The sequence below is a fragment of the Octopus bimaculoides genome, chromosome 14, assembly GCF_046866305.1.
Source record: "Octopus bimaculoides isolate indiv1 chromosome 14, ASM4686630v1, whole genome shotgun sequence".
NCBI classification, from domain to species: domain Eukaryota; kingdom Metazoa; phylum Mollusca; class Cephalopoda; order Octopoda; family Octopodidae; genus Octopus; species Octopus bimaculoides.
Genome location: NC_142941.1, coordinates 40,125,757 through 40,147,068, shown reverse-complemented (window position 1 = coordinate 40,147,068; position 21,312 = coordinate 40,125,757). Strand labels below are relative to the sequence as shown.

Sequence of the window (21,312 nt, the reverse complement as noted above, 5' to 3'; positions counted from 1 at the left end):
TTTGATTTCCTTTGACATTACTGAATATCATCATCATCATCATCATCATTATTATTATTATTATTATTATTATTATTATTATTATTATTATTATTATTATTATTATTATTATTATTATTATTATTATTTTGCACTACATCTTATTTTTATATTTATTTATTTGTTTTAAATTTCTTGAAAGTAATTTGTTATCTTCTACAACTTCTGTGGATCACATTTCTTTTTCCTTTTAAATTAAATACTACTCTATTGTGTTACAAATAAATGACTGAATAAATGAATAAATAGATAAAACAACCAAACACCCTCGCAAGATTTTGTTCACACTATGGTTATTGATCCTTTTAATAACTGAAGTGTTGCTAAGATTTCTTCTTCATCCAGAATTATTCTAATTTTTACTCAATCACATTAGTTATTGGGAATCAAAGCTTTCCAAGAATATTTTATGAGCTATTAGAATAAAGCAGAATATTGGTGATATGAACTTCATGGTGGAATGTTCTAATTTGATAAGAGTATACAGTGTAGCAATGGAATTTTCAATTTAATTTAATCTGTAATTTGATAGGCATTTTTAATCAACACAAAACTATCTGGATAAAAATATATGAATGCCATTTTCATAAATATGAAATATATAAAGTCAGTAAAAGGAATTCCATGAGATGGTCCATGAGTTTAACGTGATCTCAAGGGGATTATCAATTTCAGATTTCAAATATTTATGATTTTATTGAAGTTGTATATAAACAGACCTCTGGTAGGGTTCAAATACAAAAGCACTTAGAAACAAAATTTATGGCTATAATACTCAAATGCTGGGTTTCAGAGTTCTCTCCTTTATCCTTCCTTGATATGAATTATCATTAGTGCTCATAAATTTTCGTACCGATTAACTAAAAATTATTTTTAGTTCACCACATTAAGTGTGTCAACCGTTAATTATATATTCTTTACACAGAAAGCACTACTGGAAACATTCCCCATGTCATAGTTTTCCAACATTTATTCCAAAACATATTCGTAAAGGATAACATTTTTCTCAAAGCTGTTATCTTAATTTTCCTTTCTATGCTTGGTAAAAGAGAAAATAAAAGCATATAATAGCCAAATAGATACACATATGTATACACACACACATTTACACATGGGCTTTAAGAAACGGCTATAGCAACCCTGCCAAAACTGACACTGGAACTCAACACTATCCTCTGACCTGTTGTATTCTGTCAAACCATCTAACCTATGCATCAATGGAATACAGATATTAAAGGGTGATGACAATGAGGATGATGAAGGTAATGAGACAATGGACTATCATGCAGTTCCTGTCTACAAATTCAACAGTATTGATTGTTCTGTAGAAGACATTTGTTCAAGTGTCACACAGTTTTAATAAACCAAAACATATATGGTTTTAAGATGAATTTCTTAGACACACAGTCGTGCTTATGTTAAGCTTACCATATAAATTAGCAAACGGTATATATATGTAAGTATTGCACACAGGAAAAGTGTTATTTTATATTAAGTGAGTTACAGTAAATTAGGTCTATTTCTCCAATTTCAAAACTATGATAAAATTCAAGGCCAGATTAAGTGCCACAGAGGCCCTAAGCACTTAAAAAAGATTTTTGTGGCCCCATATGTAATTCAAAATATAAACAATAATAAACTATAAAAAATTTTCAAAATGAAACAAAAACAACAGAAATATGGAAAATAATGTTTTATTTTGACTCTATGAATACTTTCAAATTATATTTCCAATCATATAAACCACTTCGAATATTACTATAGCAAGTTAAAGGGGATTTTTATGCTGTAAACCATTTATCATTTCTGTGGTGCTCCCCTTCCCTTGATGCCCTAACCACAGGCTTATTTTGCTTAATGATTAATCCAATGCTGAAAAAATTAGAGCCAAGTATTAATAACCTTTAATTAGGAATTTAGGGGTTTCTCGAAATTTGAAGGTATTGCAAAACTGATGAATGAGCTATGCATTTACAGTAATTAAGAAGGAATTAAAATGCAGTTGCATTTAACAATAAAGAACAAGTGTTTCCCCTGCTCATGATGGAAGAAACATTTGTGACTAACACTCATAATTAGTTAAGCTTAAACTTAAACTGTTCCAAATCAATCTGTGGAACTCTCAAATCATTGCAGCAATTGCAGTATGTTCACAACATTATTTCTATAACAGAAGTAACTTAAAGGTCAAAAGTTTCATGCATTTTGATAAGTAGAGCTTGAATGTATGTAACTCATCTCTTGAAGCATTTTGTAAACTCTTCATTGATTTTATATGTATATATGTGATTCCACTGCAAATCTTGTGCACCCAGAGCTTACACTGAATAAAGTTACTGAATTTATACTTACACTTTTTATGCATTTCAAGCAAGACCATTTTCCTGAATATATCAGTGTCTTTCTTTCTTACTTATCTAAAAACTTAGTCCTAGCCAAATTTATCTTGAGGCTTCTCAATTCTGGGTGTAGCTTCCATAACTGGAATTTCCTCTGTAATTCTCCTGTAAATTCAGCTATGAGAACTAGGTCATCAACATTTAAAATTTGCCATGGATAGCCGATAGCCAGAATCAAACTACTCTGTGATGGCCTGCAGATCTTTGAGGGATAGGATAGGGTTGAAGAATGGAGTGTGATGGACTCCTACTTTCACATCCAATTTGTCATTAACATCACTGTTGACAATCACTTTGCTTACTGCATCTTTGTACAGCCCTCACAAACAATTAATCTACCCCTATTTGTCTTAATTACCACGAAACTGCTGAATGTAGCACCCTGTCAAACACATTCTTCTAATCGATAAATGTCAGGAATAACGGTTAACTTTTAACCAAGTATTTCTCTAACAGTTGCCTCACAAGAGAGATTGCATTCGTGGTTCCTTTCCCGGATATGAAACTAAACTGTACCTCATTTGGTGTATGTAATTTATCAGATTCTTGAATGTAAAATATTATTTAATTTGTAACATCTGAAAATAATACAGCAGGTAAATAAGTGCTAAATTTCTGTTTTATTTTAGAAAAGCATTGTCATTTTATATTTTGGCAATGTACTTTTACAATCTGTTCAGTAGTACAAATAAATCAAATAAATCTTTAGCATCGATGCTGTCCTTATCAGCTGTGGCAGAAAATATTGGTGCTGTATATTTCTATTGATTTTGGATTATATGTTAAAAAAAAATATTCAGGAACATAACCCTAAATGTTTCGTTATATCTTAGGTACTACTTTGGCGAAGCTTGGTCCAAAATTACTTACAAAACTAAATTTATAGGAGAAAATACTGATTATTTTTCTTTGTGTGTGTGTGTGTGTGTGTTTTGATACTTGAAAGGAACAGAAGGGAAATATCTTTAGAACATGATAATATCTGCCATTAAAAAAAAGAATATGCTGTGAAAAAGATTTAGTGCAACATGTTTGCATGAGGTTCATTGGTTTCTGTGTAGCTATAATGATAGGCTGAATGACAATAAATCTATTCACTCCCATGGATGCTAGCAGAGAAAGAATAGTTTCATGAATGCACTGAAACAGCTTTGCACTTTCACATTGAGTTGGTAGGCTTGATAATAGATTTTTAGGATTTTCTTTAGAAGAAAGGTTCAGTAACTATATTTCAAACCTAAAATAAAATAAGAAGAAATAATAATAATAATAATAATAATAATAATAATAATAATAATAATAATAATAATAATAGCAACAACAATATTAATAATAATGATAATGATAGTAATAATAATAATAATAATAATAATAGCAACAATTATTATAGTTTCAATAACAAATATATAAAAAGTAATAAAGAGATAAGCAATCAGCGAAAATTTATTATACCACTAGCCATAATACAAATGAAAATATTGTATAAAAATTATAGTTACATATTTCATATCGAGGTATTTAATATTTTTATAGATGTATGAACTGGATAATTATATATACAAATACTTGTTGAATAATTCGAAACAAATATTTTATTTTCTTCAAACCTGTAACATAAAGTGTTTGTTTCAAACACGTGTAGCAATATCAAAGGCTGCATAATTTTTTTTTTTTTTTTCACATTCTTTTAGACCAAACAGCAATAGGCTTGTCCATAACATTACCAGTAATATTTATTGAATGCTTTCGACATCAATAATAAATAAAAGACATCTTGTTGCAAACATAGATTTAACTTTGTGAGAAAAACAAATTTCGTGATTGTTAGTAATAAAGAAATTTTAAGCTATTTATCTTAACTATTTTATATTTATTTTTTATATAAATTCTATCTGTTGGTCTCCATAGCTAGAAACTTGACACACTAATAATTTACTTCTATACTGATATTATTTTGGACATGATGATAAAATAAATTATAATTTTTCCTTTAGACATAGATATAATTTCTTTATAGCTGATGTCAGTAATTTTCTATAAAGCTGACATTTCCCATAAAGTTACTCTGTAATATCATAAACAACTGTTAGTGAACCATACCACAAAGATTCTGTATTTACTATCCTGAAGTAAGAATTATAGCATGAAAACTTTTTTCATTGTTGTTATAATACCGCAACATTATCTTTAAAAAAAAATAATGCTATATATAAGAAGAGTCATACTTTTCATTTAACATAACTGACAAACAGTGTTAAGTCAAAACAAAATAATTTGACAGGTTACGTTCTCTAGTTTTTTCATCCCTCTCAGAATAAACTGGAGTTTCTTGTTCCACATGACTAAATTACAGTATCATAATCACTGTTGTCATGTCATACCACATCATCATCAACTACATTGATGTTTTTCTACGCTGCAATAAGCTAGATAGTTCAGTTCTTCAAACTAGCCTCTCTTCAGCTAACATTAAACTTGATCATTTTCATTCCTAGACCTCCACCTTCTAACTGCTTCAGTTCAAGCTAATGATGGAGATTTTATGAGATTGTTTTGGCATATTAGAAATAGAAGTAAAATCTCACACCCTAAAATTACACCATGCTAGCATTAAAAATAAAAATAAGGATGTATTGGATAATGTAGTCCTTAGATTAACTATGCATGAAGTTAAAGTTAGGATGGTCATACACAGGACGCCTTCAATTTTAGACTTTTGTTGACTTGATCTCAAGGTACATGGTAATAAATGACAACACTATTTACTGTATTGTATAAACCACTAAACACTATTTACTGTATTGTATAAACCACTAAACACTATTTACTGTATTGTATAAACCACTAACTACCATCCACTTAGTTTTCATCTCAACTTATAATTAAGATATTTTACATCATTTCCAAAATGATACATGATACCTCTCACACCACATCCATCAAAAGTCTATCATCTCAGTCATCTTAAGACCAAATCCCAAAAGACTACTTTTAGTTATAAAAAAAAGCTGTTCCTAATTCAGTCATTATTGTTATCATTTGATTTTTATTCCACAATGGACTGTCTTTGGACAGTTCCAGAAGCATATCAGATTTTCCACAAGAAGAGTTTCTCAGCCCTTTACTGAACTTTTCTACATTTCTGGAAAAAAGTGTACTCTGAGTGGTCACTGTAATCTTTCCCTAAGCAAAATGTAGCTGATTCACACACACATATGTATATATATATAAAGTCAGTTATCAGTACATGCATGTACATGCACACATACATACACACACATCCACAGTGAGCTATCTATGTGTACATATATGTACACATATATACATACACACAAAGGAAAGGCATCAAGATATAGAAAATTTGCTTTAATGAATTCCATCTCTAACCTATGCAAGCATGGAAAATTAGACATTAAGATGATAATAATAATTACTGTGATAACAATGATAATGATGATGATGACAAAAATGACGATGGTGATGAATTTTTTGATGATGAATTCATTTGGAAAGGATTTTGATTAACAATAGTTTAAAAGAGGTTTAATTAATGTGTTAAAAAATTGTTTAATTTCTTCATAGAAGTTTGATCCTGCATACATTTTTACATGGATATTATTCTACTGTCTCTTTAAAAAGACTATTCCTAACCTATTAGCTAGTTGCTGGTTAGTTTAGAGATTTGCTTCCAAATAGTTTCATTTCATTTATTTATTCATCATTATTATTATTATTAATATTATTATTATTATTATTATTATTATTATTATTATTATTATTATTATCATTATTAAGGCAGCGAGCTGGCAGAACCATTAGCGTGCTGGACAAAATGCTTAGTGGCATTTCTTTGCCTGTCGCTACATTCTGAATTCAAATTCCACCGAGGTCGATTTTGCCATACATCCTTTTGGGAGTCGATAAAATGAGTACCAGTCAAGCACTGGGATTGATGTAATGGACTTATCCCCCTCCCTCGAACTTGCTGGTCTTGTGCCAAAATTTGAAACCAAAGACGGCGAGCTGGCAAAATTGTTAGCGCACCGGATGAAATGCTTAGCAGTATTCAGAGTTCAAATTCTGCCAAGGTTGACTTTACCTTTCATCCTTTTAGGGTCAATAAAATAAATGACAGTTGAACACTGGGGTCGATGTAATCGACTCATCCTCTCCCCCAAAATTGCAGCCCGTGTGGCAAAATTTGAAACCATTATTGTTATTATTATCATCATCATCATCATGAGAACACATGGCCTAGTAGCTGAGGTGTTACACTCATGATCATGACATTGTGGTTTCAATTCTATACTAGGTGATGCATTGCATTCTTGAGCAAAACACTTCATCTCATGTTGCTCTGCAATCACTTTCATCACCTGATGCACGGTACACCATGCACCTGTTTGGATAATATTGATTTGATATAGGGAGTGAGCTAATGTACAACACGCACATTTGATCACTATAAACAAATCATTGGTGCAGGTCGTTCAGCAATAGCTGAACACTCATATGTTGTCTTTGACAGGAAAGTCCATCATCATTATTATCATTGTTATTATTATTTTGAAGTCTGCTCTCTTACAACTTAGTAAATAGGTGACAGGATACTGTTCACTACATTGGCAAAGGTACAACATAGTTCTAATGAAACTGTATACAAACACACAAGCCTTTCATTCGAGAGGCCAATCTTTACTTTTTCCTGTTTTAGTATTTATTTATTTATTGCAATTGCTGAAGAACAACATCATTGGTTACAGGTTTCCAGTGGGTCTTTCACTCACTCACTAACTGTATTTCTGACAGGAAGAATGACAAAGGAATACTCATGCCAGGCAGGTAGAAAAAAGGTGGTCTAGTAATAATAATAATAATAATAATAATAATAATAATAATAATAATAATAATAATAAACATATGAACAATATGTTGAATTGTTAGTTTAATAATATTTAATGGTTCAGATATTTTGCATATAAAAACTTTGATATGAGGTTTAAGAGAACTAGAAAGAAAAGGGGATGAAAAGGGAGAGAGGGGGGGGGGAAGAGAGTATGTAGGTGTGCATGAAAGAGAGACAATGAAGGTCTTGTTAAGATGGCATAATAATTTTATGTAGAAATCTACATATGTATGTATGTATGTATGTATGTATGTATGCATATATGTATGTGTGCATATATGTATATTGTATGTATGCAAGTATGTAATGTATGTATGTGTATATGTATGAATGCATGTACAGATCTATCTATGTAATGCATGTATGTATATATGTATGTATGTACAGATGTATCTATATAATATATGTCTATGCATATGCAAGCATATATGTATTTTTTTCATGGCGCCATTTGATCAAGTGAATAAAGTCTTCCTTCATAACATAACTTCTTCATCATCATCATCATCACCATCATCATCATCACCATCATCATCAACATGGCTGTAATGTCTATTTTTCAATGCTTGTATGGGACAAAGGTTGTTGAGGTTGATTTTCTATGGTCAGATGCCCTTTCTGTCACCAACCCTCACCTGTTCCAAAGCAAACTTATATTTCTCAATGGTCAGACATGTTTTTACAGATGATTGGAGATGAAGTACACTATGTGTATGACAGTGACTCTTGTTTACAATTATTTCCTTATGTAACAACTAAGAGATACAACACCTTACCACACACACACACGCACATATATATATATATATATATATATATATATATATATATATATATATATATATATATATATATATATACATATATACACGCCCATAAACACACATACATGCATACATATATACATACATATCATCATCATCATCAATTAACACCCACCTCGCATGCTGGCATGGGTTGCACAGTTTGATATGAGCTGGCAAAGCAGGAGACTGTACCAGACTTTTGTGTCTGTTTTGGTATGGTTGTTATAGCTGGATGCCCTTCTTAACACCAACCACCATGTGTGTGTGTGTATATATTTATAAATATATATGTATGTGTGCGTAGGCGTATATATAAATATATTATTCTTTTATTCTTTTACTTGTTTTAGTCATTTGACTGAGCCCATGCTGGAGCACCACCTTTAGTTGAACAAATCAACCCTAGAACTTATTCTTTGGAAGCCTAGTGCTTATTCTATCAGTCTCTTTTACTGAACTGCTAAGTTACAAGGACGTAAACGCACCAACATCGGATGTCAAGTGATGATGGGGGGGGGGACAAACACAGACACACAAATACATACATATTTATTTATTTATTTATTTATTTATTTATTTATGGGTTTCAGCCAAGTGGCTGTGGTCATGCTGGAGCACCACCATATATATATATACAATGAGCTTCTTTCAGTTTCTTATTTCTTTACTGCCCACAAGGGGCTACACACAGAGGGGACAAACAAAGACAGACACACGGATTAAGTTGATTATATCGATCCCAGTGAGTAACTGGTACTTATTTAATCGACCCCGAAAGGATGAAAGGCAAAGTCAACCTCGGCGGAATTTGAACTCAGAACATCACGGCAGACGAAATACCGCTAAGCATTTCGCCTGGCGTGCTAACGTTTTTGCCAGCTAGCCGCCTTCTTTCAGTTTCTGCCTATCAAATCCACTAACAAGGTTTTGGTCAGCCTGAGGCTACAGTAGGAGACACTTGCCCAAGGTGTCTTGCAGTGCAACTGAACCTGGAACCATGTAGCTGGGAAGAAAGTTTCTTACTACACAGCCACTCCTCTGCCTATAATATATATAATCTATCTATCTATCTATATGTATATACAAGAATAAGGGCAGGGAATCGTCAATTAATAATAGAATTAATAATTAACAATTTTGCCAAGTAGTTCAGTATGAAAAAACCTTTATCGGTAAAACCATTTATCATCATAAATATACAGGGATTAGCATTGAGTTGCTTCTCCAACATACTGAAAATTTAGAAATAGCAGTCAAAGAACTACTGATTCTAAACTACAAATTTTTCTCTAAACGGATGGCGATACTTATGGCACGGGGTGAGATGCCTGAACTCACTGGCCGATGAATTCGTAAGTGCCTTTCTTATCGTTGATTTTTGGTGTCGCATGGCCAAAAATTACCGTGAATTTTTTTAGAGACACTTTCAAATTTATCAGAATATTTGGACTGAAGATTGGAATAGTGAAATTTTCATTCGCTTAACCATGAAACGATTTGTATCCAATTAACTAAAGACTTGTTTTGTTTACGCTTTTCCCTCCGTTTTTTTGTTCTATGTGTGCCATAAATATCGCCATCCGTTTAGAGAAAAATTTGTAGTTTAGAATCTGTAGTTCTTTGACTGCTATTTCTAAATTTTCAGTATGTTGGAGAAGCAACTCAATGCTAATCCCTGTATATTTATGATATCTATATGTATATATATATATATATATATATATATAAAACAAGTTAAAAATAATGGTCATTACATATTGCTCTATTGGAGCAAATTTGGCTTACAGTTGTTTCCAGTAATCATTATAGGTACATTACTGACAGGTTTACTCAATTGGTTTACTGATCAGTTGAGGAAAATTGAATGACCTAAAGAAATTGATGCTACTTTCGTCAGAGCCATTTCTGGTTGTAACAAAGCAGAATACTGAAGGAATGGTGAGTGCATGGGAGAGGGAGGAAAAGATGGAAGGGTGCAAAGAGAAAAGAAGACGGGTTACAAAGGGGTACATATATATATATATATATATTCATTCCAACATTGCGATGTGTTGGTGTTTCATACATGTGTTTTCTCTATGAGTTTATTTTTTTCTACTTTGTCCCATTTTGACTACTTATTTCTGCTGTACACAGAAATATTTTCAAAAGACTGCTGAAACATCTGTTAACGAGAGGGATAAAGAGACCACAGCTAAACTCCCTTACTGTTATAGTGAGATGTCAATGGTAACTTGTGCTGATAGTGGCCGTGCTTTCAGTGAGGGAAACCTGCAACATTATGAAGAGCAAAGAGGTAGGTACGAAAATAAAAAAAATTAACTTCAAGACAGAGATCTATTATGCACTTTGATGTATGTGTGTGTAAGTGTGTGCATGTGTGGGTATGTGTATATACACATTTGTCTGTAAGCATTTATGTGCATATATGTGCATACATATATATACATTCATATAAATGTACTTATACATGTGTATATAGAGTTATATGCACGCACATGCAGTTGTATATATGTGTGTGTGTGTGTGTATATATATATATATATATATATATATATATATACATGTATATAGATAGACAGACAGACAGATAGATAGATAGATAGATAGATAGCTAGATAGATAGATAGATAGATAGATAAAAACAAAAGGCACTTAATAGCTCCTGACCCTGGATAAAAGAAAATACAGGAGGGTCAGTTACTTATGATTTTAGTCAACTTATTTCCTCTCTCAGATTCACACACTTATTACAGTGGTCCTTATTTTTCTAAGCCCTGTAAAAGAACTCAGAAAGTTGAGTGATACCCTAAAGCCATGAACTTTTCAGTACTCCCTTATATATATACATATATATACAAGTGTGCGTGTTTTCATATAAATCTATATACACACGTATATGTACATTTATATGTATGTATATATATATGTACACACACACACCAATACATATATACAGAGATTTTTGTACACTTATTTATACACATACATATACTTACATAAACACAAGCACACACATATATACATATATATATATATTCATTTATGTTTGTCTGTATATGTGTCTGTATGCTGGTGTGTGTGTTTCTGCTTGTATTCACATATGCATACATATAGATTTATCTATATGTCAGGTAAACAGGTATTACACTTTCAAACAACGACTTCATTCAATCTGCCTATACATCAACTGTATACACCTTTTCAATCTGTTGATGTGTACAATCAACCAACAGGAGGCTGATTGAATGTAATTTCTGTTCACCTTACACATGAATAAACATATATAAGACTGTACACACTTCTAACACAAGGTAGTATTGATCACTTTTATGACTCTATTCCACAAAATAAGCAAAAAAAAGTGTGTTTGTATATACACACACAAATGTATATTATATGTACATAAATACACATATATAGACATATTGAATGAGTATAAACATTTATATATATATATATATATATATATATATATATATATATATATATATATATAGTTATGTATATACATGTATGCATATATGCATAAATATACATATATATATATATATATATATATATATAGTTATGTATATACATGTATGCATATATGCATAAATATACATATATATACATATATATATATATATATATATATATATATATATATATATATATGTATGTGGGTGTATATAGGTGTGCACATGTATTTGTGTGATGTTTGTGTATGTGTGTACACATAAAACATTTTTAAACATCAATTCTGTATAAAACTCTAATGAACAACAAATCCATTAATGGGTTTTTGAACTATACATCTTTCTTTGTTTACATAGGTGTAATAATAAAGAATACGTATATTTGGAAAAATTTTAGCCATTAACCATTAAAATATAATTTAGATATACATATATTAGTAAAATAGTAATAATTATAAAATGTATATGTATGTATATGTGTGTATGTATGTGTATGTATATATATATATATATATCAATCACAATTATGTATGAATATATATAGATGTATGTGGCTCTGTGGTTAAGTAATTTGCTTTGCAACCACTTAGTTTCAGTTCAAGCCCACAGTGTGGCACCCTTGCCAAATATCTATTATTATATCTAAAGACCAACCAGTGCCCCGTGACTGAAGTTAGTAAATGTTGAAGTGATGGCAAAAGAACATGAGATAAATTTGTTTGAACAAGAACATCAGGCATCACCCAGTCTAGGAATTGAAATCATAATTTCAACACCCTAACCACTAGCCTATATATATATATATATATATATATATATATATATATATATATATATATATATATATATATATATATATATATATCATTATCTTCATCATCATCATTCCCTTTTTACATGCTGGAATGGGTTGGACTGTTTGACAGGTGGTGGTCAGTTAGAGAGCTGCTCAGGCTCCACATCTATTTTGGCATTGTTTCTATGGCTGGATGGCTTTCCCAATGCCAGTGACTTTACAGAGTGTACTGGGTGCTCTTATACAGAACTGGCATGTATCACCTGCTTTAATGTATTACCAGCATGGGTGCTTTTTACATGGCACCAGCATCCATGAACCTGCAAGATTAGGAATGTTATTGATATCACAATTATGATTTCACTTGGCTTGACGAGTCTTCTCAAACAATGCATATTGCTAAAAGTCTTGGTCACTTGTCATTACCTCCATAAGGCCTAATGTTCAAATATCATGCTTCACCACCTGGTCCCTTGTCTTCCTGTGTCTATGTCTTCCACAGGTTCCCTCCAAAGTTAGAGATCAGCACTTCTTTAAGCAGCTGTCCTCATTCATATGCATCACATGTCCATACCAGCTCAGTCATTTTTCTTGCATACCATATTTGAGGCCTCTTATGCCCAACTTTTCTCATAAGATGCTTATATTTTGTCATACATGCACACTGACATTGCATATCCAGTGAAGCATACTAGCTTCATTTCTTTCAAGCCAACACATGTCCTCAAAGATTACAGCCCATGTTTCACTGCCATGTATCATGGCTGCTCATACACAGGCATCATGCAATCTGCCTTTCACTTGCCTACACAAAATTAATGTGAGCATCTTCACATTAAATTGGTTGTTTTCTCATTTCAAGATTTAAAGCAGACATTGATCAATAATAAACTAGTTCTAGAAAATTACTATTTGTAAATCTCACAATGAGAGATATTCAGCAACAGTACTTTGGAGTAAAGATTATTTTGCCAGCATAACATGGCAGTCCTGGTTTAGGAATTTGGCAGTGCCACCTCTAACCAAACAATTTTTCTGTGCTGATGAAGGGAAATAACCCGGAAATCGCACTACACAGATATTGTTTTGAGCTGAGTGGGGGTGCTAGATTCCCTTGTTTGAAAATATAAGGACACATATCATGACGTATAGCCAGCTGGAGACGATGTCTCCTGGGGTTAAATTACAGCAACATTCGTCCTAAACCAGGACTACCATGTTATGTTGGCAAATAATCTTTACTTCAAATTAGTTCTAATCTAAATGTCTATAAAATATATGAATAAATATAATATTCTTTAACAAGAATAGTATTGACACTGACTTCATAGTTCCAGCCAGCTAAGCCATTGTTGGACAGTCTGTTGATAGCTTAGTTGGCTAAAATTTTGAAGTCACCATCAATACAATTCTTGTTAAAGAGTGATAAATTTGTACTCAACAAAGTATGAAGTAATCCTTCAGATTAAGGTAAAATTGTTATTATAACTAATATAAAAATGAACATTAAAATATATATATATACATATAATGTATGTGTGCATGTGTGTGTACATATGCCTATGCAACAAGCACACACTAAGTATATTTACTCTATATTAGCATAAATCCTTGTACTGGTACATATTTTGAGGATAATATTTGAACAGTCATTTATTTTAGGCTTTACTAACAATTTATTCATATATTTTATAGACATTTAGATTGAAACTAATTTATTATAGTTCAATGTCTTCTTTAAATCTTGAAATGAGGAAACAACCAATTTAATCTGAAGATGCTAATATATTAATTTTCAGTAGGCAGGTGATATTCAGATTGATACTTATTATTTTAGGATATTCTTATTTTTTAAGTTATTTTGATAGTAGGAATTATTATTTGTCCATGAATTAATTTCAATGATATTTCTTCGAAATGTTCAAGGATAATGTTTTATCAATTATTTAAATTGTACATATTTTTATAAAACACATAGTGCTTTAAATGAATATATATGTTATCTAATTAACTATGTGGCCAAATAATTGATTTGTTTTTTTAAATGGTATATCCTGATAAGCTATTGTTCTAGCTCTCTCTCTCTCTCTCTCTCTTTATATATATGTATATATATATATATATATATATATATATATATATATATATATATATATATATTAATATATCATGGGCTCTCTGTCATTGTTAGATGACCTATGAGGTGTCAGCAATTTCTTGACAAACAACCACATATAGTGATCAAATGTTTGTGTACACACAAGCTCACTCCTTCCATCAAATCAACATTACTTGTATGGGTGCACCGTGTGCCACGTGTCAGATGATGAAATGATTGCAGAGCAGTGTGAAATGAAGTGCTTTGCTAAGAACACAAGGCAATGCCCAGTCTGGGCTATCGTGCCCATGATCTCACAATCATGAGTGCAACACTCTAACAACTACACCATGCACCTTCACACACACACACACACACACACACACACACACACATATATATATATATATATATATATATATATATATATATATACACAGTGAGAGAAAAACATGAAGCATGAATTTGGTATTCCTGTTTCTGTGCTCAATAATCAATGATGTCACATTGGAAATGCAATTTATAAATTTATGAATGTGCTTTGTGAATTACATTTGTAAATCACATTTGTAATATGACATCAATGATTATGAAACCCAGAAACGTATGTAACAGATGAAATAAAGGAAAACTAAATTCATGCTTCATGTTTTTCTCTCAAAATAGACGTGCTCTCTATACTATATTACTGCTCAATACAGGTTGCATAGAACCCTATAGGACCACAAAGCTGAGAGAATTTTACACAAATATTATTATGAGCTACAATCAAAATGGTAATTTTGTTGTGCACCTGGTGCGTCCACTTCCACTTATGTGTGTGGATATATACATGTACACACACATACACGCACACACACACATACATGTGTGTGTGCATGTCCAGCTAAAGAAGTAAGATGCTACATTTTAGAAGAGAACAACCCACCATGAAACGGATCTGTAAGAAGCCTTACAGCTATTTCTTTTTTGTTTACTTAAGATAAAAACTGGAAATTCTCCAATTATCTGCACTTACCACAGTGGAGGTTTCCAATGATTAACTATACATTTATATATATATCTCGCTCAGAGATTTATTATATATATATATATATATATAAATATTTGAAACATTTCATTATATTAATTCACTGGAAGTTTTTAATGGATGTCATCATCTTGTTGAGTTTTTTGTTCTCTTGGTTATATTTTATGTTGTGTTGACGCCCCCAAGTGAAGAAGTAGAATCGCCCAAGACATATAAATAGAGGTAGTCTAGCCGTGGTAGAGGAGTTGAGTGACTGTTGAGTAGCAGTTGTGTAGCAGTTGAGTAGAGATCATCCGAAGGTGCTAGATAGCAGTAGCTTGAGACAACATTTTTTGAAGAGAGTTTAACTTGACACCATCCTTACAAGTGGAAGCTAGCAATTTCTAAGAATTTATCAAGGGTACAAGTATCAAACTCAGAATCATGTGGTTGCAAATTAAACTTCTTCACCATCTATCAATGTCGGTACCCAAATAAAATAAGTAAAAGTAGTGTGGTACACTTCCTTAAGTGGTAGACTTAATCTGTTATCCAGTTTAATAACACCACCTAAAGTAGTGCTCCACAACCAGTATGCTGTGGCACACTGGTGTTCCATGAAATGATGCTAGGTGTGCCGCAGTGTAACCTGAACATAATTTTTTCCCCCATATTCTTAGTTATATCGTTAGTTCAGGTGTGCTGCTAAATTTTGAAAAGAATATTATTGTACCGTAACTGAAAAAAGTTGTGGAGCACTTTAGAGGAATTCTGTCTGTTGTAAGCATTTGAGCCCTCTCTGAATTACAGATAACTTCCCCCTCCTTGAGACCAATATCTGCCACTAGTGGAGTTCTTATAGGCTCATGGCCACTGGTTTCTTCTTAGAATATATTCAATGAACAAATTTATGGTTTTGTAAGTGATTATTAATAATTTAATATTAAGGAAGCAAACTGGCAGTTGTTAGCATGCCAGTGTGGTAGACTTCCTTAGCCGTATTTTGCCTGCATTTTTATTCTGAGTTCAAATTCTACTGAGGTCAACTTTGCCTTTTATCCTTTTGGAGTCAATGACTCAAATACCAAATGAGAATTGAGGTCACTGAAAAGAAAGGGATACAAATAAAGAAAGGAAGGATAAATTAAATGAAGTTTGTGAATTTCAAAAAGATTGTATGAGTTGGGAACATGAGAGGCATAAAGTTTTAGTGGTTGTGTGGTAAGAAGTTTGTTTCTCAACAACATGGTTCTGTATTCAGTCCCACTGTGTGACACCTTTGGTGTCTTCTACTAAAGTCTCGGGTTCATCAAAGCCTTGTGAGTGGATTTGGTAGATGGAAACTGAAAGAAACCTGTTGTGTATATGTATATCTATAAATCTATGTGCATATGTGTGTCTTTGTGGCTGTGTTTGTCCCCTACTACTACTTGATAACTAGTGTTGGTTTGTTTATATCCCCATAACTTAGTGGTTCAGTACAAACAATTGCTAGAATAGCTCAAAAAAATAAATAAATAAGTAAAAATTTTTCAGGGTGCTACCCCAGCATGGCCGCAGTCTAATGACTGAAATAAATAAAAGATATTAAGATCAGAAATTGAAAATCTTTTGTTACAGGTTTTGCATAAAATAACAAGAATCTTATCTTTCCATGCCATATGAATTTCTTCAAGTTTTTCATAATCACTCATTAATTCATTTGACTCTATGTGAAGTATAGGGTGCCAACAAGAGATCTCCAACTGTTTCAAAATTTGGCAATGGATTGCAGTTGCTCCCCAGTATTTCAGTTTCTGTGGACTTCCTTCATGTTCTTTTTGGCATTCTGCCCTCCATCACCCTCAGAGGTCCATTGAAGAGCTTGCTTTATAATTTTGGGAGCAGGTTTCAGTAGGAGGTGTCCTAGCTAACCTTACTTTTTTCCACTTGATCTATGTTTCAGTAGTTTTCTGGTTTGCCTGTTCTTACAAAGCTTTGTTTGTGAGTCTGTCTTGCCATTAATTACTAAATAATTTTTGCCAAAAGGATACCACTAGTGTCCATAGGATCAAGTTTTTTATTATTACTTGTTGAATGAAGGCAGTGAGCTTGCAGAATCGTTAGCAAGCTGGACTAAATGTGCCAAGGTCAGCTTTACCTTTCGTCCTTTTTGGGGACAATAAAATAAGTACCAGTTGATTATTAGGGTCGATGTAATTGACTAGCCCCACCCACTGATATTTCAGACACAAGGCCTGAAATATCAGTGGGTGGGGCTAGTCAATTACATCATTGAACAAATTTGGACTGCCAATGCAAATCCTATGAAATAGCTGACAGCAGAAAATTTTAAATATTCATTAAAATTATCAAAGAAAGACCAAATAATGGTAAAATATTAAGGTGAATACAATCATAGGCACAATAATGACTGTATGGTAAGAAACTTGCTTCCCAACCACATGGTTCTGGGATTAGTCCCACTGTGTGACACCTGGGGCAAGTGCCTTTTACTATAGCCTCAGGCCGACCAAAGCCTTGTGAGTGGATTTGGTAGATGGAAACTATAAGAAGCCCATCGTATATATATATATATATATATGTATATATATATATATATATATATATATATATGTATGTATGTATGTGTGTATGTATTTGTGTGTGTGTGTTTACGTCCCCGTAACATAGCAGTTCGGCAAAAGAGACCGATAGAATAAGTACTAGGCTTACAAAGAATAAGTCCTGGGGTCGATTTATCCAACTAAAGGCAGTGCTCTAGCATGGCCACAATCAGATGACTGAAGCAAGAAAAAGAGTAAAAGAGTATTATAGACTAAGATTATGGAGCAGCTAGAATCTCTCCTCAAAGATCATCCAGTTTAGCAAATATTAATATTCTCTGTCAAAGTTTTATGTTTTTGTATACGCATGATTTTTGTAGTTCAATCATAAAATTTCTATTGTTGTTGTGTGTCTTTTGTTTTTGCCTTGTAAATATGTTTGGTAAATATATTTTTGGCTAATGTAGCTTATATGTGTTGATTAATCCTTTGTAAATAATTGTATATGCAAAGCCTAATTACAAAGTCTATAAATTATTAGAATTAGTAAGTAGATGATTATATATGCAAAGTCTATAAACTATATGAATTAAAAACATTCAATTTCTGATTAAGCGCAATGCCACATTGAGCCATATGCACCCAGGATACTCACAGGATCCTGCATAACTACTGAAAGCCCAATCGTAATCTAGATAAGCTGTGGTTTGCTGTTAATAAATAAATGCTGGGGAGCCTTTGGATTGCTTGCCCTGGTAGTGGTGGTGGTGGCTATAATGTTTATATGAGAACCCTGACTAAGTGCTTAAACTACTGCAATATCCAGCTTTATCTTTATGACTGAAATAAATTTTCTATAAGAAGGATAGAATAAAGATTAACAAAGTTGAATTGATTGAGATGTTGGCTAGTATAACACTAATACTTTGTCTTATAGTCCATAACACTTTGAGTCATAAGTGAACTATTAAAAACCTGATCTTCTTCAAGTAGTGTATGCAAGATAAGTCAGCTTTGTGATACCCATAGTTTACCAAACTATATACTTGCAAGGAAGAATCGAACTTAAAATTGAAAGTTATCAAACCATTTATCAATTTTACAATGCATCCATTACTAACATTTGGAATTTGTTATTACTAGGTTGAGGAAAAAGTTCAAACGCCATGTTAAAATAATGAACTGAATGAACACACATACCACAAAAATATATTTAAAAAAGCGTTATTTTAACATAGCACGCGAACTTATTCCTCAACCTAATATTTTCTGGTATCAGACAGACTGGGCCATTTGAAAGTTAACTGTCCCATTTTATTCTTTTATTCATACATTTGTTTTATGTATATATTTTCAATGCAGTATAGGTTGGATAAATACATATTATTGAGGTATTGTTTTACAAGTAGATTCTCTTACTGTCACTAAACCTTACCTGTTTTTCACGAGATTTCTCATCTTACTTATTTTCAAATTTAAACAACTCTGTTGGCAGTGAATATCAACAACCATTACAGTTTATAGCTCAACACTTTCCAGGTGAAGTTCAAACTGTAAGCATTCACACATACTTGCTCATGCATACACACACACATACATGCAAGAGGCTTCAATGGAGTTTTTATTTAACAAGATAATTCACTCAGAAAGCATCAGCTGGATTTAGGCTATAATAGAACCAAGGGACTGAACTCAGAACCACATGGTTGAGAAACAAAATTCTTCACCATACAGCTATGCCTGCACCTATTCATTTATTTACTTATTTATTTATCTATTTTATCTTATGCCATACTTGGTAAGCAAGGGTGTCATCAGTTACAGGATTCCAAAAGACAGACCATTAGTTCATTACATTACAATAATAAGAGGCAAAAAATTGTCTCTGTGTAACTAGGATGGAATAAATATCACAAATGGCTTTTTTTTCAAAGCACTAGTTTAATGATCTCTTCAATGTTTACATCTGTTACTGAAATACACCCATACATATATTCTTTTCTTCTTTTATTCATTTACTTATTTCAGTCATTTCATTGTGGTCAAGCTGGAGCACCACCTTAAAGGGTGTTAGTCGAAGAAATTGACGCCAGGACTTATTCTTTGTAAGCCTAGTACTAATTCTATTGGTCTCTTTTGTCGAACTGTTAGGTTATGAGGACATAAGCATTCCAACATCGGTTATCAAGAGATGGTGATGGTGGGACAAACGCAGACACAAACACAAAAATATATACATACAAATATGTACACACAAGGCTTTGGTCAGCCTGAAGATATATATGTGTATATACATATATATACATATATATATATATATATATATATATATATATATATATATATATATATATATATATATATATCTTTAAAATTGCATTTTGAAACCTTCTTACATATATATTTCCACTCGTGTGTTGTCTTACAACTTTACTTTGTTATATATATATATATTATTATATACATATATATATATGTGTGTGTGTGTGTGTGTGTGTGTGTGTATGTATGTATATGTATATGTATATCTATATATATATATGTGTGTGTGTGTGTGTGTGTGTGTGTGTGGCTTTCATACTGTTTCTGTCTACCAACCAAATTCTACTACCAAACAATAGTAAACCTAAAATTTTCATAGGAGACATTTCTCCAAGTTACTATGTGGTGTAATTGAATCTGCAATGAACAATCTTGCTTGTGTTCATATGCACAATCCAATACCAGTGACAAGAAACAAAGCTTCAACACCTAAAGCCACTTACTGGTATCATATTACTTCAGCCTTCCTTACTGTTCATTTGCATTTTTCTAATCAAGAGTTGTACATCCGCCATAATTTTACAAAAGTTTTTTTTTTTTAATCAAAGAGTCTTCATCTATATCTTTGTCAAAAACCATTGAGTTTATATCTAAACACAGGACACATTATGTTAAGATATCAGTAAAAGTACTGGGGGTTGATTTATTCAATTGATATAAGTGTGTCTCAGGCTTCTTCAAGCAAGATGACAACAGCTGAAAATTGCAGATGAATCTACTTAGTATTGTTTAGACATTAAGTGCAAATGAAGGTATAACTCCAGATAGCCACAGTAATCAAGTGAGAAGCAGTGAACTGCCTCTAGGTATTATTAATTTGTGAAATATAATGACAAATAAATTCTATAAATAATGGGAAATGTGATAGGTCCATCATCAAATCTGATGCAAATTGACAGAAGATGTCAAAAGAATAATCATAAAATTATG

General features: G+C 32.0%; 1 protein-coding gene across 4 annotated transcripts in view; it reads left to right on the top strand.

Moving 5' to 3' along the window:
* LOC106872376 (protocadherin gamma-C3) overlaps positions 1-21,312 on the top strand; it is a 257,426-nt gene that overhangs the window by 152,374 nt on the left and 83,740 nt on the right. For 3 of the 4 annotated variants that reach the window (XM_089362713.1, XM_089362714.1, XM_089362711.1), the window contains one exon: positions 10,287-10,446. The exons of the other annotated variant lie outside the window; for it this stretch is intronic. In XM_089362713.1, coding sequence (XP_089218839.1) covers positions 10,287-10,446 — 160 coding nt within the window. The remainder of the gene's footprint in view (positions 1-10,286; positions 10,447-21,312) is intronic. 4 annotated transcript variants of the gene reach the window in all.